Source organism: Halichoeres trimaculatus, unplaced genomic scaffold, assembly GCF_033239565.1.
Source record: "Halichoeres trimaculatus isolate MK-OKI-2021-1 unplaced genomic scaffold, fHalTri1.1 fHalTri1_scaffold_11, whole genome shotgun sequence".
In the NCBI taxonomy this organism is placed as follows: Eukaryota; Metazoa; Chordata; class Actinopteri; order Labriformes; family Labridae; genus Halichoeres; species Halichoeres trimaculatus.
In genome coordinates, this window is record NW_027437189.1 from 21,022,405 (window position 1) to 21,045,823 (window position 23,419).

Below are 23,419 nucleotides of genomic sequence, written 5' to 3' on the forward strand. Positions count from 1 at the left end.
TTAACAATGAACCAATTGAGAGGGCAAAAATAAATTAGAGCTGTAATCTACAAGAGGAGATTCACAGCACGATTGTGGAGTGGACAGATTCTTTGGTTGTGACAGCCAGCAAGGACATCACTGAGTGATCAGTCAGAGCGAGGAGGTGGGAGAGGAGCTACATGGTGAGGTATCAGTCGGTGGAGGAGCTTCTGATGGTTTGCATGGCACTCAGACATGATCAGAGCAAAGAGTCTTCTTGTTGGAATTCAGTTCTGTCACATCAAACTGGATCCTAGTGTGTTTTTTTTATTCATCCATCTGTCCATCACGATTCAGCGGTAAAAAGATGCAGCGTCATCCTTATAGAGAGGAATACACATGAATGACCAAGGCTTTCCAGCCACAGAGTACTTTTTGAAATCTGAGTCCATAAAAACAAAAAGATAAATTTCTTAATCATTAGATTCACTCCTTCATAGCAAAATATCTCACAGGGCTTGTGTTTGTTCATATTACATTTATAAAGAAATAACTTGACTTTAGCCCTTAATGCAAGCATGAAAAGAAATGACTCTGGAGTCCAAAAATACCTTTTCAATGAGCCCACTCTTTTTTCCTGAATGGTTCAGGTGAGACTGTCTACAAGAATCTTCACAGTGAAAATTTGAAGGTTGTGTCGTAAGCTGGTCTTCAGAAAATGATGAGACATATTTGTTTCACGATTTAATGAAGCTTCGGAAAAAATGTATTTGCAGCAACATTCCACTGAGAGTGATTTTTTAAATCATGAAAATGGAAATTCAATAATGTTATTGCATCTGTGTACCATGCCCATCTCCACTACAGTGCATGGTAGGCTTTCTTAATATTACGCTATGACTACTGCCAACTAACACAAATAAATCAAACTGCTGCACCTTTTATGTTTAACGTGTTAATGTGGCTTCACCTATCACTTATTTATTTGTACCTTAAAAATGAAAAGCTCTCCTAAGTAAATTAAATGAGTTATTCACACTTCTGTAGTGAAAAAACAAGGTTTGCCCTAACTAGCTAATTTGCAGCAAAGTCTCTTTACATCTAAATAAATGTTTTATTTTTTAATGACTGAATTAGGGGTGTTGTTACCAACTTCATTTGATTTCAGCTAATTCCAACCCCAGAAAAGGTTGTTTTATACACCAAACTGCTCAAACACACACACTCACACACACTTCTGCATTCATAAGTTATACTAATCCAACATCCCAAAGTACAAAGACCAAACAACTGCAACTAGAAAATTAAAATAACATACAACAGTGGAAAATCATTCAAAGCAGTATGATAAAATGTAGGCTAAAAGGAGATGCAACAAACAAAAAGTGAGCTGAATTTACATCTGACTTGTGAAACTGTGAAGTGTAGTCATAGATCTCATAAAAAAAGGCTCTTTATATCCCTGTACATATGACAAACTCTTAATGTGTCCCCACATTAGAGGGGCTTTCCCTGCCAGCCCCTCATTAATGGACAGGTTTTAAATAAGACAGGACTCCACACAGCTCACAATCATCATATCACCAGCCTTCTTCTCTCATCACTTGCTCTCAGTATTCTCATTATCCATTAAGACAAAAGTGATCATAGTATCAAGTCCCAAAGTATTGGGATTAAGGTCCAGCATTCAGCATGGCCACCAGCTCAGTCCTTAGACCTACTGTAATTTGCAATGTGCTTTCTGCAGACTCCACATGCCAGCCCCAAAGTCCTTTTCTTCCTCCTGACACCTGCAAAGAAGATGAAATCAATCATTTACGAGCCAAGCTTTAGAGGAGGTTTTGAACTTGTTTTTAAGGCAAACTCAATATTTAAAAGGTATCCATGAAAGACGGTCAAATTTATGAATCTAGGCTACTGTTAGCTAGCACTACATGCTGGTACAAGTGACTGTAAATGAAGCATACTACCATGTTAGCCTAACTATGCGTCCAATCTGTATTATTGTAGTATTTTAAGTTAAGCCTTCTCTTAACATTAATAGGCGTTTAAGCAATAATACAAACCCCTGAAATTTTAACAAACCCATCTTTGCCAACAAGTAATTACACTTTTTCGTACAGTTAGCCTTAAATTTTAAGTCACTGCTAACACTTTAGCCGCCACTTTCTCTTTCAGCTAAGTTTTAAAGTCTCTACCTCATGGGTCACCTGGGTGCCCGCAAGAACCGCTTAAGGTGCCCGTGGGAGTGATCCAAAAAAAAACAGCACTGGTCACAATGGAGCTCCTTACTACCATCATTGTTGTGTAAATCATTGTAAAATAATTATCATTGACCCGTGAGCATAGTATTACCACTTCTGCTATGATTAATGTTATTAAAAAGTGAGCTGTGCAATTTTGTTCAGAAAGTCTTTATCTGACATGTAGCCTGGTTGGTGACCCCTTTTCTACTTTGTCTGGTGTGTTTCACTTGTCCTGGCAGGACCATAGACTGTATAATAAATGGGCATCGTCTCTGTGACGTCACTCGTCTGTTTCTGAAACAGAGTTATGAAGCAGTTCGGCGAGTACTGGCCATATTGTAAATGGGGCGGGCTTTAGTCTCCACACTAACAGCTGTCATGTCAGTCACGTAGGCGGGAGTCAGCCTGTAACTGGGTGAACTCGCAATCTTAACAGCTTCTAATGCGCTGAGTTAGGAAAATTCATCCCCGTACAGTGTGTGCCAATAGTGAAGTAAGGGATTCACATGGGGAACATTTTTTTTTACCAGGTTGTAAACATTTTTATTTCTACTGTGAAAACAACTTTTTTTGCTTGGTGTGCATGTGACTGCTGGTAATTCATTTCTGAAAAGAAACAAAAAACAAACAAACAAACATAAACTAAATTATATTTCGGCATGCCTGAAAAACCTACTTTTCAGCTCTGCTCAGAGCAGACAGTTTCCAGTGGGCAGGGTTTTCAAAATCTGACACATTGACAAGCTCACATGTTCCCATGTTTAGTAGTGCAAAGACTGTATAACTAATTAATTGATTAATTATATTGTATTAATGGACATAGTCTCCCCATTGTCACCCGTCTGTTTCTAAAACAGACTTCTGAAGTAAATCAGCTATGGTGGCCATATGCCATATTGGAAGTGACACAAGCATTGACACCCCACCTCATAATGATGTGTCGACACATTCATTTAATTGCTGTTGATACAAACTGAGTTAAGGACTTTGGTTCAATTTGTATAAGCTGACTGTTATCACATGTGAAAATCCCCCTTTGATGTTGCAAAATCATTTCTTTGCATTTACAGTAAAATGACCTTGGTGCCAAACCTCTACAACAGAAAAAACAGAAGTTACAGGGGAATCATGAAAATTGAAATTCAATAATGTAATTCAGTCTGCTGACCTTCAGGCCGTGATTCTTTAGAAGAGCCCTATCTCTATCAGGTTCATCTTGATGATGACATCGGTGACGGCATCAAACACAAACTGCACATTCTTGGTGTCAGTGGCACAGGTGAAGTGGGTGTAGATCTCCTTGGTGTCTTTTTTTTTGTTTAAGTCCTCAAACTGGCACTGGATATAAGCTGCAGTCTCTTCGTATGAATTCCCACCTACAGCAAGAAAAACAAGAATTTTATAACAGCCTCAATTTAATGTCAAAAATTCTCAAAACACATAAAATTGAATTCAGATAACTCTTATCTACAACTTAGTATGGCATGGCTCTTTCAGATTTTTTTCTTAATAAATGTTTTTCTTTGCTTATGTTATTTTTTATATGTCAAATCAGAATCAGAATCAGAAACTTGCGTACAGCAGGCTATCAGAATTCCCTTATTTTAAAAGTTAAAATACAATGTCAGCTCAATCCTACATTCCCACAAAGTTGATGCTCAAACACAGCAAAAAAATGAATCAATAGTTCCTCTTTTCAACACACTTAAGGGGAGAACTACACAAAACCACATTTCAACGTAAAACTAACGGCTGAAATACACCAGATGTGTCTGCAGTTTGTCTCCGCTCCATCAAGGCAACGGATCAGATAGGTTTCCATTCAAGTCACTGTGTCAACTCCAAGGTCCCATATTATGCAAAAAAATCACTTTATGAAGTCTTTTAGTGAAATTTGTGGGTCTTTGGCTTTCCTCCCAGCCCACAAAATGTGATACTTAATGACAAAACCTGTACTTAGTAGTGCTTGTGAATGTAAAATCCTGACCTAAAACGAGCTGTTTGGATTTTGGGGATTTACCAACATCAGCGATTCCCTTTCCCAAGTTGAAGAGCCATCACTGCTCTGTTTTTGGCTGTAAACAGCCACATAGTTCCATGCACAAGCTTCCCATCTCGGAAGAAGACAAGACTAAGTGGCTAGAGTTCATTTATCAAGGAAATGTGCCAGCTACACTCAGTAAAACTGTGCATGTGTGTGCTAGTCACTTCACGGTCGACTGCTTTTCCAACTTTGGACAGTACAACAGAGGGCTAGCGAATAGACTGGTCCTGAATCCAGGCGCATTACCAACCATCCTCCAACAAACCTCGGACCCTGGAAATGTGAGTATTTTAAATGCTGTGTGCTGTGGAGCAGATGTAAGAGCTTTTCCTCAGTGTCCCCGCTGTCTCTGTGCTAGCTTCGGGATGCTAACTTTAGCTGCGGTTAGCCTGTTGTTTTAGCCTGTAATGTTTTGGTGAACGAGCTTCGCTGTTTTCTAAACATTGTGCACTCGGAGCTCGTGGCGCTGCTCTCAGTGACGTGGAAGAGCGGGGCGGTATCAGCGGTGTCTCATTTACATATGAAGGTCACGCCCACTAAATCAGAGCGTTCTGAACAGAGGGGCTATGTGGGCCTGGAAACAATGCTGCTGTGCTTGATTTATTGGCTTTTTGGACCAAAACATGTTACTATCATTTCATGAAGACATCAGTGATCCATATTAAACTGCAGAAAAGGAGCATAATATGGGACCTTTACTGCAGACCTATCTGGTGTATTTGAGGCGGAATTCACTGGTTTGTCTCACCAGAGTATTCAGGATAGCAGATAGTGAGTGGGCTCCTGGTGATCTTCTCTTCGAACAAGTCCTTCTTGTTGAGGAAGAGGATGATGGAGGTGAGTGTGAACCACTTGTTGTTGCAGATGGAGTCAAAAAGCTTCATGCTTTCATGCATACGGTTCTGAGGAGAGAGCAGATTTGAACACACACACTCGAGGCATTTACCTTGGATGACATTTTGTCATGTCAGGGCAGAGCAGGACAGCAGGAATGTTAATAATCATAACAACGATGGTACATTGCACGTTGACATGAGGGCTCTGTATGGCTTATAAATCAAATGCCATGTCATAAGCAACGTAAATTAGAAAGACTAATTTCACACCTTTATAAGTCTACAGTGTCTGAATCCAAATGAAAGGGCTCTGCTGTGTTTTTGCCTGCGTGTACGAGCCACAGAATAAGAGCTGGCTCACTGTCATGGCTTACTGGGACACTTGAATTGGAGCCATCCTTAATCTTATTAGTTACACCTGTGATTTTCCTCTTCACAAAAACCTGACTGTGTGCTGTAAGAAGGCTGCTTTCTCCACACACAAAATGTGGTATCACCTCAATGTTGTGTTTCCAACATTTACCATCTCCTCGTCCTCAGCCAAGACCAAGTCGTAGTCGCTGAGCGCCACACAGAAAATGATACTTGTGACTCCTTCAAAACAATGGATCCACTTCTTCCTCTCTGAGCGCTGACCCCCAACATCAAACATCCTGCAGAGGCAAAAAACACACAGAGACACAAAGACACAGAAGCTTCATAAATCGATGTTCAGTGACTGGATAACTTCACTTGAATATCATTTCAATGCATTAATTTGAAGGGGTTTATAAACCCACAGCAAAAACCCTCACATGCACTGAAACACAAGTTTGTTTCTACTGCATTTATTTACATTTGAAGCTTTAGCATTGATGTGAATCTACACAGAGGTTTTTAAATTGAGACAAAAGAAAAACAATGGAGCAGCATCTGTTTATAAGTAGGAGAGTAAAAGTAGTGAAGTCACATAATGACATTAACTGTGACTGAAGCAGGTGGATGGCTCTTGTGAGTTATGGAAGAAGTTTAAAATGAGGCATGAAGGAGCTCCTAACACGCTAAGAGGATGCAGGTGCACCGTAGAAATACCAAAAGTTATTCAAACCATGAAATGTGAAATGATCGACTTAAAACTGCTCTCAAACGTTAAATAACCTTCGTGATTATGGATATTATCTGCAGTATGAAAAAATATGAGATACAACACAAGCAATCCTGTCTTTGTATCAGGGAAAAAGCTGAGGCCAAAACTAGCTTTTTATTTAAGAAACAGGTTGTGTTTTTTATCTTTTAATGTAAAAAAGTGTCTTATTGCTGCAACTAGGGATGCACGATATTGGATTTTTGCCGATATCCGATATGCTGATATATTGAAACCCCTTTTTGCTGATACCGATACCGATACTGATACCGATAATCACAAGTTTGTTTGTTTTTTTCATTGTAAAGAAAGCTAAGTCTATCCTGTACTGGAATTTATATGTTACTCTTATTGTGACGGTCTTATTTGTTTAAGAAACACACATAAAACAAGACAAAAAACATTTGATTTTACCATAAATAAGAAATGTATTATTTTTTCAAACTCAAAACATTCAGTATTGAAATACAGAAAAATAATTTCTTTAGATCACATGAACTTTAAATGTACAATGCATTTTTAAACATAACCAAGTTGCATTTGATTATTTTAGAGCTACTGAAACAACCTGGTGACAGACACAGAGCTCTGCAGTGCAAATAAATGAAGTGCTACATTTTATTTAAGGAGCTTATTTTTCAGATGGATAATAATAATAATAATAATAATAATAATAATAATAATAATAATATCGGCTGTGCGTATCGGCAGAAATTTTCATATCTGCTGATACCGATAAACGTGTTTTTAAGCTTTTATCAGCCGATACCAATATTGTGCTGATAATATCGTGCATCCCTAGCTGCAACCATTTTTACCTGTTCTAGATTATGGAGACCTTTTATACATGCAGGCTTCTGCACAGTGTCTTCATATGGTGGATACTGCCTACCATGCCTCCTTGAGGTTCATAAATAACTGTAAACCTCTGACTCATCATTGTGAGTTGTACCTTCAGGTTGGATGGCCTGCTTTGGCGACCTGGAGGCTCACACATTGGTACACTTTAATCTATAAGGCAGTTCTTGGTCTGCTGCCCCACTATTTATGTGTTTTTATCATGCAGAAAAGTAACAAACAGTACTCTCTGCACTTTGCCCCAAACACCCAAACTGAAATTGGGAAAAGGGCCTTTGGGTACCTTGCACCCTCATCTTGGAACCAGTTGCAGAATGACTTAAAGCTCAAGGAGCTGGTGCCCTTAAATGTTTTTTAAATCCAAAATGAAAGACATGCAAGCTGATTCTATGAAAAGCAAATGTTTTAGCTCGGTTGTTGAACTGTTATTTCCTAGACCGTGATTTTAATCCATTACATTGTGCTTTATTGACTGTGCTTTGTCTCTTTTTGTGTGTCCTGTCTGTAACTTTGTGTTTTTGCTGCTGCCTGTCTTGGCCAGGTCTCCCTTGAAAAAGAGGTTTTTAATCTCAATGGGACCAACCCAGTAAAATAGAAAAATAAAAATTAAACAAATGAAGGCTCTGCAATTTAAGTCATTCTGCCTGCTCTGTTTACATTTTCTGAAACTGAATAATCGGAAAATCAATCACAATCAGTTTGAGTGTTTTGAATCCAAGAACAAGTACATCACAATTTCCTAACTATCAAGAGGGCCAGAAGCTCTGTGATGGAAAAAATACAGCTAGGTCACCTGTATTTAGAGGAAGTAAATGCTTATCAGGAGAGTAGACAAGCTCAGTATTTATCATAATCTCTCAGTTGTAAAATCTCTCATTCAGATTGATTCTGGTTAATACTGACTTGAAGTAGAGATCTTTGAAGGTGAAGTGAGTCTCCACAATGCCGGTTGTCTTCACTCGCGTACGCAGCACATCCTGCTGAGTCGGGACGTAGTTTGGCTCACAGATCCTCTCCAGATCGTTCAGATAGCTGAGAGACAGAAAACATGCTCATGTTCTGCCGCTTGTACACATAGATATTGTATTGGATGATATGACACAGGTATGTGCTCTAAAGTTCTGTAAATAAGACAAACTTTCAATAACTTCTCTGAAAAGCGATTTGTGTCCTATACCTGATGACCAATACAACAGGACAGAATTATTGTGTTGCAGTACTTTAAGCAGAAAATGGCTGTTAAAAGGGCAGGCCATTACTTCTCTGCTCAAAGCATACTGGTTACAAAGCGTGTCAGACCAGGCTGGTGCTGCCAGGGGTGATGATTTGAAGTGGAGAGGATAGGACAGTGGATAGAGGAGGAAAGTGGGGAATGACCACCATTAGGTCATAATCATCAAAATAACACTGGTACAGTATGAAGTGAATTAAACTTGTGCTGGTTTGACTGAAAATAAAATTTAAAACACAAAGTGACCAGTAGAGGAAGGTGGTATGAGGCACAGCAAAAACAGATGATACTGAAGCAGCAACACAGTGACAAAGACAGTGTGCCCGTTGGTCTTGGCTGAATGCAAAGTCGTCTCAGCAGAAAGCAGTCAACTCTAAACACTGTTTCTAAGCATTTAAAGAAGTTCACCTCACAAGCAATGCTCCTGCTTCACAGCCAGGAATACCCTGCACACTGTCTCCAACAACTGTGTCAGAGCATTTTATGACTACAGCGGGATTTGTCATATATTTAATTAACATGTCATTCATGTCAGGAGCAGTATTGAACTGGATTTTTCTGTCACCAAATTCATGCGAAACAAAAGCCACACTGGAAAAAACTGCAATCTTATCAAGTGTTTTTGTCCTATTTCAGTAGAAAATGTCTTTTTAGACTTACGACCAGCCAAATTCACCTGACTTGTCCAGAAAAATGTCACTTTTCAAGCTGTTTAAAGACAAAAATGAGGTCTGATTCGCTTTAAACAAGTAAAAAAAATTGCCTATGGAACAAGAAAGATTTAATAGAAAATGAGCTTGAAACTAGAATAATGTCTTGATACAAGAAACTTTTCTCTTGTTCCATTGGCAGACCTCATTTTGTCTTTAAATAACTTAAAACAAGACGTTTTTTCTGGACAAGTCAGGTGAATTTGGCTAGTTTTAAGTCTAAAAAGACATTTTCTACTGAAAATGAGACAAAAACACTTGATAAGATTTCCATTTTTTGCAGTGCAGAAACTGTTTGGACCTGAAATTCTGTAATTTAAGAAAGGAAAATGTTTTTATTTAAAAAAAAAAAACAAGGACTGTTTCAACCAAATGTGGAATGTAAAAGACAAAATGAACATTAAAGAAAGTGCTAACATCACTCAGAGTAGCCACACTGACAAGGCTTCAGACTTAACTAGTTTGGTTTTTTAATCAGCTGATTTCTGTTATCTCAATCATTAAATCTTTGCCTATAAAAACAACCTTTGAGCGCCTTAACTGGGTTTTCTTGGAATGGATTGGGAGCATAAATAACAGATTTTCTTTTTTATTATTATTTGTACACAGAAGTTTTCTGTGCTACCTGCCAATAGCACATTAAGGATTTTTCCTTCTAATATTGATCCCAATTGTATCTTAATTTATCAGCCTTACTTTAAAATGAATGATTTCCCAATATATACCCTAAAATAAGGTTAACTGTAAAGTTTTATGTTTTCTTATATGTTATTTTATCGCTGTATGGTGAGTTGAGGTCATCTTGGAGCTTTACAGATTGCTGCTCAGTGGAATAGAAAACTTTTTTTTGCTTTATGTCTGGTGAATCTTGCTCTACAGACAGTTATCCCAGGACTCCACTGAATGATACTAAATATGGGCTCATATTTTGGTGCATTATAAACACAGGCTCCTTGTGGGCTGAGTAAAAACAGACTAACTCCACTGGTTCCCCTTGTGTTGTAGTGTGGACAAAGTGCACTGAAAGTTATGACGGCCCGACTATTTCCAAAACAAAGAATGTGTCCTTCACAGCGAGCTACTTTCTAGCAGAGAAACTGTGTGATATGAATGCTGCAGAAACTGCAAATCTTCGTCTCATAAATAATACCTGGTAGAACTTAGCTACAGCTGTCTGTTTTTTCATCTGTGTTTAGTTGTTAAATGTCATCGTTGAGTTAAGTGTTCATGATTTTGAGTAAAGTGACGTCTAAGCAGGTAAAAGCAGGCAGAGATCATTTCTGTCAGTTTCTTTCTCCTCCATGTTTCTCCTTTTTAAGGAATGCAACCAATCTGTGCAACAAGCTGACACAAGACTATGACGAGCAAGACACATCTTGTCTCTTCCTTTGTAGCCACGCATATAAAGGAGAAAAAGGTCTTAGTCAATCCTGAACCACTTCTCTGTAATAAGGGAAACAACATTACAAGAAATTCCCCTCAGCTTACTTAGAAGAGGATCTTGAAAAAAAAAGTGAGTGATGCAATCAGAAACTTCACCCTTTATCATCATCAGAGCAGTTTCATTTCCATGGGAAAATACAGAAACTCTTCCTGAGTTGAGTATTTACTGTAAAAAGCGCTGACTCTCTAGAAGTCTGATCGTGAATGGAACTGAGGTCCGGCTTAAAAATGAGATTTCATTACTTATTTGTCAACATATTACTTTCTTTGTCTTATTACTGTTCAGTTATTTTGTCCAAAAACATCCATAAAAACAAACAGAAAATGCAAAAACTTATTTTATTACATGGATAAAGAAAAAACTCCACCCCTCACACCTGAGAAGCTAAACATGATATGATTGTTTGTTTTTACGGATTGATCAAGTCATCTTTGACATCTCCAGAATTAATTGAAATAACTTTATTGAAGTAATTATTTGTTAGAGGGGGTTTGAGGACTACCTGAAAAACCTAGTATTTTCCAAGGATAGAGACTCTGTTTCCCTTGCACCCTCTGTCTTGAGAATATAAGGCATGTTTGTTTTGAAGCAAATGAAAAGAGAGCAGATCGTGTTATTAGCACTACTTTTCTTTGTTAACCAACTTTTTAAAATACAAAAATACACATACAAAATCTCATCACCTTGAACCAGGGTTCAAGGTGATGAGATTTTGTATTTATTCTTACTCACAAAACTCCATTGGTTAAAATGTTACAACAACAAACTCAGTTTGTGGTGTAGTTTAGTAGCCAGCTACATTCAGCTCTTCTCACAGCCCCGTGCTCTGAGGCACGTTCGTAACGTGTTATATGAGTGAATCCTCATTATGTCCTGCCAGCACTCATCTACCCACTCCAACCTCACCAAGCAGAGCTAATGTAACCTCACTCTTCATTTTACTGATAGACTCTCAAGTTTGAACAGACCACTGCAGAATAACTGCTGCATGAGGGATGGAATCTATAATATAGATTCTACGTTCGTATTGATATTGAGTATTTGTATTGTCTATTTAAGACAGATCTGCTGATCTGTCATATTGCTAGGCGCCACCCTGTTGGCTATGGCTGCGTTTTGCAGCAGCTCTCTCTTCTTTGTCCGTTTCTTGTATTTTTTTTGTCTCTTTTTTCGTAATCTTTGTATTTGGAGTGGATCATTACTTTGTATGGTTCATTAGTTGGTCATGGACACCAAACTTTTTGAGGCTTCAGTGATATTTTTACTACTTTTTCTCCTGTGTTTGTCTGGAGATCCTACATGTAACCATGGCCAAATTGTTTACATGTGAACTCAGCTGTTAGCAGCCTGTAGCATGTCAATGCTAACTGGTGTAAGGCCTGATGTCTTCCCACAAGGTGAGGAGAAGGAGGTGAGGACGACGTGCTGGTTCTCAGGTGTTGTTGAACTTGTTAGGTCTGTTTAGCTCCGTAATAGAGAAGTGTTTTCTTACTATGCAGCAGAATCGTTGAGCTGATACTCTCGTGATCGGTCGAAGCAGCTCTGAACCCCAACGTCCTTCCACAGCCGTTGGATGACACTGGTCAGCTCTGCTGACATCACACCTTCTTCTGCCGAGCTTGCCAGGGCAAACAGCTGGCGGGCATCATCCTTTGAACAGAGACCATACAGTTCAGTAAAACCTTTGGCACTTAAAAACTGCATTAAAAAAAAGGTAGACTATGGAAGACTTACTGCCCGTGCAGCATCTCCAAATTCTATCTTTAAGCGACCCATAGCCCGAATGATGGCCATGATGGACTGGATGGTGTTACTGTACACGACCACTTTGTACTGCTTGCACTCTTCCTCTGAGTAGCCGTCTTCATGAATAATCCTTATATGGACACAAAATCCAAATACACTCTTAGAGTCCGGATAAACAATAGAAAATGTGAACAAGGTCTAAAACAAATATGGGACAAATTACAGTTTCAAGAATGATTTCATGCCACACTGTCATTAGTGCAGGAATTTGAGCTTCAGAGTGCATGCAGCATGTCTAATGTGGGAACTGGGGGAAATCTATTCAGGTCCTGCCAGGCTACCACTGGCCTCCTTTGTTTGACATGTTATGCAAAAGGGTGCTTCCTCCTCTGCCTGAGCCCAGTGAAATGAGGCTCCTGCTTTGCTTCCAATGAGGGATGAACCCTGTTTGCAATCATAGCTCTCCGCACACCATTAACCTCTGACAACAAGGCTGCAGCTGAAAGAGTGAGGGAGGGAGCGCCACTGTCCTTCGTCAACTAAATACGAAAATAGTGCTGAAGCCTTTTATGGGAGGCATCAGTTTGATATAATGTTGTGAGCAGTGGAGTCGAGACTGTTACTTACTTCATCTGCTTTACTATTGTGCTTTTCCCAGACTCCCCAGCACCTGAAAAACAAGGACAGTGGTTAGGCAGCTACAGGGGGAATGACATCAGCCACAAAACCACCTACACAAGATATGAGATCCACCTCACATGGAGGACAGATCAGGACAGCTTTTCACAACAGAAGTTAATCTGATCCCACCAGGAATCATGCACCGTACGACTTCTTTCACAAGGATTAAAGAAGAAGTAGCCTAGTAATGAAATTCAACAGCGAGTGTTTGAGTGAGGACTTAGGGAGTTCTCATTATCCTGATTCCTGCACTAAAGTTGTGTGTTTTTTGGTATGAGATGATACAGTCTTCCTTTGGATAAGCTGTTTATCATTGGGAACACAAAGACGTGGACACCAGTGTCATGTTTAGGAATCCAGAACAATCTGCCAACCCTAAAATGTGTACAGTAAACCACAGAGATGCTGCAGCACAGAGAGGATTATGGGAAACAGAAATGTTATTGGTCCCTTCTCTAGGAAAGCAGGATAAAAACAACCTGTGATAAATGATGGCACAGTTGATATCAAAGTCTTTAACACAATAAAGGCTCATGTAATAATGTTAAGAGGGGAAATAATCTCACACCAGGAACCTCGGCCGTACTTCTACAACTATCATCCAAACAGGAAACAGTTGTCACGATTCTGGCTGAGCCAGTGTTTTTCCACTGGAGAGACAATACCAGATACCATGCTGCTCTGAGCGTCAGAGAGCAGAGGGGCCATAAAACCCCTCAGATTATTTAAAGAGTCTGTCAGCAATCTAAAGCACGGAAATAAACACAGAACTCTCATCTATCCAGAGCACTGCAGTGTCGTATGAGGGAGTCTGCTCCTCTTCTATTTCAGAGAAATTTCTTCAACCTAGCACTGTCCCCAGGATTATATTCTGTTGTTTTTAAACCCCAAACAACTAGGAAAGCTGACACTAACAAAGCTGGAACTAAAGACGAGGGATCTGAAACATATCTGACAGAAGTAAATGGATTTGGTCCATAAAATATCAAGCAATGAAAAAATCCTCTTGACCACAGAAAAGAACATCTTTCCAAGTAAAAACCTGCGAATAACGGTTGTTAGTCATTTCTGTCACACAGAACCACTTGTTCAATCTGCGTAATAACTGATGACTAACGCACTGTTCGGTGACTCATAAATTAATTGTTTCAGCTTGTTGTAGGAAAGACTTGAAAACACTCCACATAAAAAGCACAATTTTTTTGCCTGTGTCAACCATTGTTATGTAACACAGCGGAAATTTCAAAGGGACAGTTGAACATTTGAGGAAGTCCTCTGATTTAATTGTGCACTAACAATACTAAGCTACAATATTTATGCTTAGCTTATCTCAGCTTGGTTTAGCAAGTCTTAAAATAGTGTGAAACTTGAGTGTCATTGAAAGATTAAGTCCAGCACAGCGTCCTTTTTAAATCTATTTTTTGGTTCCCCTCTTCTTTTGGAAAATATCACAGAGAAAAGACAGAGATAGAAATCACTGAGGATTTTTGTTCCTTATAAAACGAGTTGTTTATTTCCTCTGCCAAGGAGGTTATGTTTTTGGGAGACTTTGTTTGTTCGTTTGTCTGTGAACAACATGACTCAAAAACTAAAACATGGATCTTGATGAAATTTTTAGGAAATGTTCAAAATGGGTTAAGTAAGAAGTGAGTAAATTGTGGAGGTGGTCTGGATCACCGTCTGGATCCAGGACTTTTTTTAAAGGATTCTTTATCATTGTGAGATAGGGCCTTTTTCACCATATGTTTATATAATGCTACGATAAATGGTTGGATTGCTTTGCAAAACAATACAAGACAAGGTCACCATAATTCATGACAGGTGTAAAAGTATGATCCAGATCCTGGCAATATTCTGGACACTAAGATCCAGAATATGAAATATGTACTCGGTCATCATAGTTTTCAACACTGTCAGGTAACAAATTATCATAAAAACCTGCAACTAACACCAAATTGTAGCAGACAGTCTGCTGAAAGGAAGAATAACATTAAAGTAGGACTAATGTGTTGGTGACAATCACAATATGCCTGGCGGAGGTCTGCGACCTCTGAGTGCTTCCCTAGTTCCTGTAGTTTGTGGTAAGATGAGCTAACCAGTAGCTAAGTATCATTTCATATATACTACTAATATATAGTATCATGCTTTTACATAACGTTACCCCTACACACCCAAAAAACAACAGTTTCCCCAGTTCCACAGTTTTATTGCTCAACTGTGATTACCATATTTCATTCTCAGTATTAAGAGTGCATCGAATAGCAGTTTGAGGAGCTCTATATGCTGGATATGGGGGTCCTCTCCTGTCCTTTCCTGTCCTGTTTAGCGGTTGTTTTTAAAGAGCTACAGTTACAGGTTAGCTTTGTCATTAGCATGCGATGCGATGCTGAGAAACTAGTCCATGCTTTCGTTTCTTCTAGGCTGGACTACTGTAACTCTCTTTCATCCAGCTGTCCTAATAAGTCTATTAGGACTCTTCAGCTGGTTCAGAATGCTGCCGCTCGGGTACTGACGTGGACTGGGAGGAGAGAGCACATCTCTCCAGTGTTAGCGTCTCTACACTGGTTACCTATAAAATCTAGGATAGAGTTTAAAATTCTTCTTCTGACTTACAAAGCGCTTAATGGCATCGGGCCATCGTATCTGAAAGACTTAATCGTTCCGTATAATCCGTTTAGGTCTTTGCGTTCTCAACATGCAGGTCTGCTTGTTGTACCTAGGGTCTCTAAAAGTAGTATGGGAGGTCGAGCCTTTAGTTATCAGGCTCCTCTTCTTTGGAATAACTTACTGGTTGAGGTCCGGGGAGCAGACATGGTCTCAACCTTTAAGAGTAGACTTAAAACTTTCCTTTTTGATGAAGCTTACAGTTAGAGCTGGATCAGATCTGAACCAGCTCTTAGTCATGCTGCTATAGGTTTAGACTGCTGGGGGTAACTAACACACAGGGCTCCTGTTTCCCTAGTTTTAATGTCCTGTTATAGTTACTGACCATACACCTCTCTGGGAGGATCTGAGTTTGTCTTGTAGGTTCCTGGGGATCTGTGAAGTAGACGGCCTGCTGCTGTGCTCCTGTCAGACACCAGCTGCTACGGCTTTGGATGAATGGCCTGCTGGTTTCACCTTAACTGTCGCCACAGCGCCAAACTTCAGACTGCGTCTGTCTCTCTCTCTCTCCCTTTGTGTGTGTGTGTGTGTGTGTGTGTGTGTGTGTGTGCGTGTGTGTATCCCTATCCCCCCCCCACAAACGCTTTCAGGATTTTGCAGTTATTGAAAAGGACATGTTGCTTTTCTCTTCTTCCTTCTCCGTGGACCCTGATGATGCTCCTCCACAGCTGCAACTGGAGCTCATTGAGCTGCAGTGTGATGATGAGCGGCGCGGTAAGCACCAGCAGCTTTCTTTTGTTGACTTTTATGGGCAGCTGAATTAGGGCAGGTTTCCAGAAATGCGAACACTTGCTGAGAAAATGCTGAGCTTATTCTGCTCCACATATTTGTGTGAGCAGACATTCTCTGTCATGAACTTAAACAAGAATCGATTGAGCTCAAGACTAAGTGACTCCCACTTACGTGACATTTTACGCATCTCAACCACTTCCCTCAAACCAGACGTGGCCTCTTTACTGAAATCCAGATCTCAGTATCATCCTTCTCATTAGTGTCAGCAAGTTAGTGGTTTCTTGATCAATATGAAACTAAATGTTTTGAATCCGCCACTATTAACAGTGAAAATCCAAAAGCATACTTATGCACTTGGACTGATGGTCCTTTTTTATTTTATATAACATCTTGAATAAGATTCGGGTTTAACTGTTAATGTTGTGTACCTGTAGATATGGCACAAACTATTACTCTTTGAAAGATCTTGCAAAAGAAAAGAGCAAAATTCACTTGTTTAAAACTTTAATGATAACAGACAACTTTGCATTACACATAACTCCTGTTTAAAATGTTCATGAGGCAAAGATGTTTACCAAACTCGTGGAAATTTAAGGTATTTCATACTGTTCAATGTTCATTGCTATCTGACTCTCCAGATAGGAGTTAAACAAGGCAGAATTGAGTTTTTAGAGTTGTTCGAATCTGCCTGAGTGGCTTATATTTGTTTACACTGCCATTCGAAAAATAAAGAGAATTGTGACAATGAAAATTTTGTAATAATAGTGTACATTTGCATGTAACTTTTGTGGTTAAAAAACATCAGAAGGAACTACTGGCCCTCTTTGCAAAAAGTTTGGACACCCCTGGTGTACACAGTGCACTTCATGTAAGTGAACTTACAGAAGTACGCGATTTGAGACTTTGGACTTTGATTGTGCCTGTTGACCTAAATACCACCCCCTTTATAGTGTGTTACCTGTGTACTGAGCCTGATTAAATAGAGTTAACCTTGATTTTTGCCCGTGAGTCATGTCTATCTATGTCATTTTTGGTTCATTCTGACATGAAGACCATATATTAAAATGATTAAACCTCATAAGCAGTTATTATATTCTATTAATGTGCTGGTGACACATTATTAATTCAGAGTTCAAAGAAAGTGCTACCAAAACCTTTGCTGTAGTTTAACAAAGGAGGCATGAAAACCTGTGTGAACATGATACATGTGTTGGAAAACTCATCCAGACATTAAAAAAATGATTTCCATAAAAAAGGTGGACTAAGTTTGGACCATAGACTGTATATAGAGTGTTCAGTGTGGCTCTGCCATTTATCATTGTACGGTTTTGAAGCCAAAATACCCCCGTCACAGGCGCAGCCATTGTAGCAGTTGTGCAGCCAGAGTCTGCGCAGTAGAGACTATGAGGGATTCTGGGAGAATCTGAGTGGAGCTGGGTGACAAAATTAATATTTTTTTTTCTTTCGAGAGTCTGATCACTTCTTGACTCTACCTCCAAACATATTTTACAATCCCCGAAAAAAATACACGAGAACGGTATCTGTCAATCATCGTTAAACGTTACGCAAGGCCTCGTTTTTAACCTCGTATAACTAATGAAAACAATTTTTTTTTTGAAAAAAGAGGACTTGAATACAAGACAGCCAAATGATATCTTCAAATCACCACAACAATCGGACATGAGGAATATTCCTATGAGGAGTATTAATTTTTTAAAGTTTGACCACAGCCCATCTGGAATGGCTGGAAAGACAGATTTTTTAACCTATACTGCAGCCAGCCACCAGGGGGAGCAGTTTTTGTGGAGGCCTAACTTCAAGTCGAGCAAGCGGACGTCCATTTTTTTTTACAGTCTATGTTTTGGACCGGTAAAAGAGCCTTATTTTGCTTATTATATCCACATTATGAAGACTTATTCAGGCACTGGAATCTAAAATATGAATACCTGATTTCTTTAAAAGCACCAGAGAACAATTCGGATGTTCAAGACTCTAAAAGTGAGAGCAATTATTTTCTAAATTTATTCATTTTTTTGGTACGCCTTTAGCATTTTGTTGGAGAGAGTGTAAATTGTTTGGCCAGCCAGAAAGTTTGAAGTCCATGAATATTTTGGTTAAGCTGTCACCAGGAAAGAGATTCATCCCAACTCTCCAGAAAAGCAGGGGAGGAATTGCGTTGTTTCCTTTCCTCAGTTCTGTCAGTCACCAATTATCTCATTCATGGTATTTTTTGGCCTGTTACCAAGCATGGCTACCTGCCAGCTTACAAACCAACACCACACAGACGTTCACAGAGACATGCAGGAGTCTGCACTCCAAACCAAGCCTCATTTAACAAGAATCTTAAATTAAGATATTTTATGAATCAGTGTTTGTGGTCTAACAGGAGAACATTTTCATTGGAAGGGTGTGTTGGCTCTCTAGCTTAGTGGTTAAACAGCAGCTGAACTCCTTTGTTTTTCCTCCATAACTCTCTCATTTCAGCACAGATGAGAGAGAAGGGCTCTGCCTGGAAAAATCGCTCCCTTTCTGACCCTCTTTTTTTTCAGAACTTGGATGAATACGAGCACACAATGAGATTTCAGCCTTCATTGCATCATTTTGCCACTGAATATATTCTCAGCCTGAAAGCTATAGCCAGCTGGTGGCGAGGATTTGTTTTTACCTTGTTGAACTCATCCCAAAACAGTTTGTATGACATCATCTAAAATCTATTTTACTTCTGCCATTACGCACTGGGCACAGTCACCCTCAAATAGCTGTGCTTCTCACAAAGCAAAACAATGCAAATGGGCTGTAATCTAACGTCCAAACTGTGGAAACTGTGGGAAATGCCCTCTCTGTTGGTCATACGGTAAGTACAGTTCTTGGTCTGTTGTCTGTAAAACTGAAAGTTGTCTTTTATTACCTGTTCACAGGATAGTGCCACCCACAATAATGCAAACTAGGACCTCACCAGCTTTCATCTAAAGACATTATTTGTCTCTGGCAGCGATGGATGTCTCTCTGTTCATCCCAGTGTAGCCAACTATTTGCAATAATCAAATTCTGGCAAAGATATTCTTTTCTGTATGCTTGGTTATTTACATTGCTTTAAATAGATAATGGAAGAAACATTTGTGTTCACCAATTCAGATACATAACATAATGATTCTCATGCTACAATTCTGAAGTCTGGTGCAGAATCTGTAGAGATTTGTATGAGTGTGATCATGAACACAAAGAAACAAGCAGGACCATTTTTATAACAGTCATATATGGTTGTACGAAGTGGAACTAGGCTATCTAACGCCTTGAATAGCTGCTTGGTGGCATCATAACATACCTCACATACTTTAATCCAGCGATAAGAACCAACAAATCCAGTTGACCGAAAACAACTAAATACTTTGAAAACTCAAGCAAAGGCTCCCACTTTGAGAAAGAGATTCTTTATAGGGATATTTCTTTTGTAATCAACAAGGGTGAAGCAGTTTGTATCTCGAGACAGAGCTGAATATGCATCACAAACCATCAGTGCATTATGTCTGAACGTCTTCAGGAAGTCCTGGTGGATGGATGAATGTGGGATGTTGGATGTTTACACACAAAGCGAGTCAGTTAAAAGCTACTTATGTGCTCACAATTTCCTTTTGATAAAATGCTTCACTCACTTGTGTGTACTTGTTAAATGATTTTCTTCTCTCATCTTGGTGTCACAGGAATTGTAAAATAGAAACATTTATCTATGTTATCTGTATTTTTACAATTCAGACATTTTTTGGTGGTAATGCCAGGGCAGCACTACACAAGCTGTGTGAAACCTTTGAACACTCACTGTGACTGTGTTCATTTTTATTACGTTCATCATTTGCCAGAAACAACATTTTGGCAGCAGGATAACTTTCTATCTGCTGAATATGTAAACAGGATGCTAACTGTAAACATGCCTTTTAGTTTCATGAACAGATCAGCTGTTATGTGTTCATGCATTCACTGAACTGACAGTAAAGAGTAGTTTTTACCGTCAAAACAGTTTGGGAAATTATGGAAAAATATAACAAGTGTTTGGTTATTATTTTTGTCATGAAATAAGGTGATGAAATTAACACAGCACAGCACCAGATATGTCCCACGCTACATTACAAATTCCACTTTAACGGCATATTTTCACTTCTCTTCCAGTCAGGGATGTGGTATTTAGATATTGCTTAATTCAAAATGCCCACAAACTAAAAAAAAATAAAAAGAAGCCTGATTTTTTGGGGGGGTGTGAATAAGGTATGAGATAATGTTTTGAAGCTGGCATGGACCTTATACAGAGAGAAGTTCCAGATAAATGGAGTATAAAAAGAGTTGCTTACTGCTGGTCTAGGGGCATTTAATCCATCTGGCACGTCTGTGTCCACACCCACAGTGTCAGAACTACTGAGAGTGTGACAATAATTCAGACTAACAGTCACAGCTACAGCAAATGGTCAAAACAGTTTACAGGTTTAGGTTTCCCTACAGCTGAAAAGTTTAGGTTGTGACCACAGAAGTAGAACAGGCCTACAGGAGTTTCATTGCTATGTGTCAAGTTCAAGCACTTGAAAAGAAGTATCCATAAGTGAATTAATCTATTTCTACTTCTTCCAAACTAAAAATTCAGTGGGTAAGCAGAGGAGTAATTTTCCCCTCACCACCAACATCTGTTTGAGTTCTGGCAGTGGAGACATGATGAGCCACAGCTGTTTTAAACCAACAGAAGAAGAAGATAAAAACTGCAGTCAAGAGGGCAAAGTACCAAAAGGCATGGCTCGGTTGATTTCATGTGTTAGAAAGAGAAAGTAGCGTACCTAGCAGGAGGAGTTTGACTTCTCTGGAGGATTTTTCTCCGTCCTCCCGAAGGTTTTTATCAATCATCTTACTCCTCTCCACCGCAGCCTTATCCTCGGCACTGATTGTGCAGCCCATTTTCACTCTTTCGCTACTTCTCCAGCAAGAAGCCTGTCGTTTCAGCAGCTCATGGGTAGCAGAGGAAAGCCGTGAACAGCCCTGAGGGGCGGTGTGAGCACAACTTTCTTTCCCAGCCGATGAGGAGAAGTGGAGAGAGGGGGGAAAGGCGTTGGCACCGGGGGCTCCACTGCCCAAAGTCTGATGCTGAGCTGAAACAGCGCCTGTCCACGCTCCACCGTGGGTCCTGTCAGAAAAATCAAAGTGACGAAACTCCTCGGAAAAAAAAACTGTCTCAAAGTGTCTCCACCCGAAAAAACAACGATAATGAAAGGAGAGCGCAAAATAGTTTCTGTTAAATATTATTTAGAAGGCGTATAAAGCGTAAAGCAAAAATCCCTCTAATATCCCCACACTTACTCAGATAGACTGTGGCTGCTGCTCGTTCATCAAGCTCATCCAGCTGCAAACCAAGGAAACAGCACTGAAAAAAGAAAATTGGTGCGTTCTAAAGGGCTGACGGGAAATGTAGTCGTCTAAAAATAGGCTACAAAAAGAGAATTTGTTCTCTCTAGCTTGAATCGTGGCCCAAATTCTGAAGAAAGACGAGAAATAACTTGTTATGCAGTGGGTAAAAAGCTGAAAAGCTTGTTAACGTTTATTTTTGTTCTTTTTTTTTTTTTAATCACCAGAGGGGCAGCTGTGTGGCAGGAAGTTTGCGTGGTGAGCCAGCGCCCTCTGTGGGAAAATGAGAGAACTGCGGGCGGTATAATTTCATCCCACGTGAGAACCGTTCAGTTCAGACGTTAAGTTGTTAACAATACGGCAACGACATATTTCCTCTGTAAAGTATTGTGTTTAATTCGATGTTTTTTTTTCCTGGTGGGCTATAGAGTGGACACACGATTGAGTCGCCTGCATAAATTGAACCACGCCGTTTCATGGCATCATGCTTTTTAGAGGTACCCTTCATACAGAATTTACGGTTTATGGTTCGCTATTTAGACCTTCCAAGTGATTAGCTTACACCTTCTTCCTGAAGTCATGTTTTCTCAATACCAGAGGTTTTAACAGACATTTGAGGCAGATAGGTCAAGGGCACTACACTTTCAGTTATTGAAAATGTTGCTTTGGACTCACTGGGGTCAGCAAGAGATCAACAAAGCTGGCTAGTTCTTTGCAAAGAAGGTGCAGGGGCTAGCTAAGAGCTAGTTTTGGGCTAATTAGCAACACGTTTGACTGATCAACCCTGGACCAAAATCAATGTGCTTAACACTTATTGAGAATTTTCTAAAATACATTAGGATAACTAATTAATAGGCTGTTTAAGTTGACAAAAATAGAAACTAAATAAATAAAAAACAAAATATGGCTCTCATGGACCAAAAATGTTATCTTAAGGGGTTGTTTCTAAAACTTCACAATCCTACCTGTAATTTGAGTGATAGACTTCACCTTCAAATATTTTGGGGTCCATCCAGCCATACAGTCATACATATGTAGGCCATATGTCCTCTTTTGTCTGGGCATGTCCCTTTTTGGTTATAAAATTAAGATTTTTTTTTAAACTCCCTCAGATGTTTGTGTTTTGCTCATCTTGTCCTTAAGACCATTAATATTTATGATAAAGCGCCTATGGCATTTTTATGCCTTTCCTACTTGTCAAGATATTGAGCGTGCAGGCCGCATGTGTCATGTCGTGAAACACCCAGGCCACAGATCAAAACAGAAAACATGCTCAGACTGCCACATCTCATTTACTTTTCCTTTCATTTTGAGCTATTATTTATATTTTACACTAAGTCAAACAAAACAAGACAGGATGAGCTGTCTTTTTCATTTGTTAATAATAATAAAAACACTTAAGACTTAGTATATCTATTTTGATTTTTGTTTAACTAAGATTCTGAGGCATTATTCATATTTTTGCACAAGAGAAATATATTTTGAATAAATATGCTATCTCTTTTTAATGAAGCTTGTTGTGGGATAATATTTGTACTAACAGAAAATTTTCCCTCTGAATTAGAAAAGGAATATTTTAAATATATGAAGGCCTATGGTTCCTGCTTCCTCTGACAAACACTGTACTCCTCTAGGTAATCAGTGAAGGTTACTGAGGCGCCGGCTGGTTCCAGAGGAGTCAGGATTTGGAGGTACAGAAAAAATTCACAGGTGATTTTCCTCTCTGAACTCAACAAGGAAGACTCCTCTGGCATATAGTTCCTA

The 23,419-nt window shown here is 39.3% G+C and overlaps 1 protein-coding gene across 1 annotated transcript; it reads right to left on the bottom strand.

Annotated features, from left to right (window-relative positions):
* Positions 1 to 275: 275 nt before the first annotated feature.
* gnai3 (guanine nucleotide binding protein (G protein), alpha inhibiting activity polypeptide 3) lies at positions 276 to 21,808 on the bottom strand. Its single transcript, XM_074682215.1, has 10 exons — positions 21,611 to 21,808; positions 21,094 to 21,437; positions 12,827 to 12,869; positions 12,188 to 12,329; positions 11,946 to 12,103; positions 7,972 to 8,100; positions 5,611 to 5,740; positions 5,000 to 5,153; positions 3,376 to 3,583; positions 276 to 1,751 (listed from the first exon to the last, which is right to left on the bottom strand). Exons 2-9 carry the CDS (start codon positions 21,209 to 21,211, stop codon positions 3,393 to 3,395), a joined length of 1,065 nt encoding a protein of 354 aa, XP_074538316.1. The 5' UTR covers positions 21,212 to 21,437; positions 21,611 to 21,808; the 3' UTR covers positions 276 to 1,751; positions 3,376 to 3,392.
* Positions 21,809 to 23,419: the final 1,611 nt, after the last annotated feature.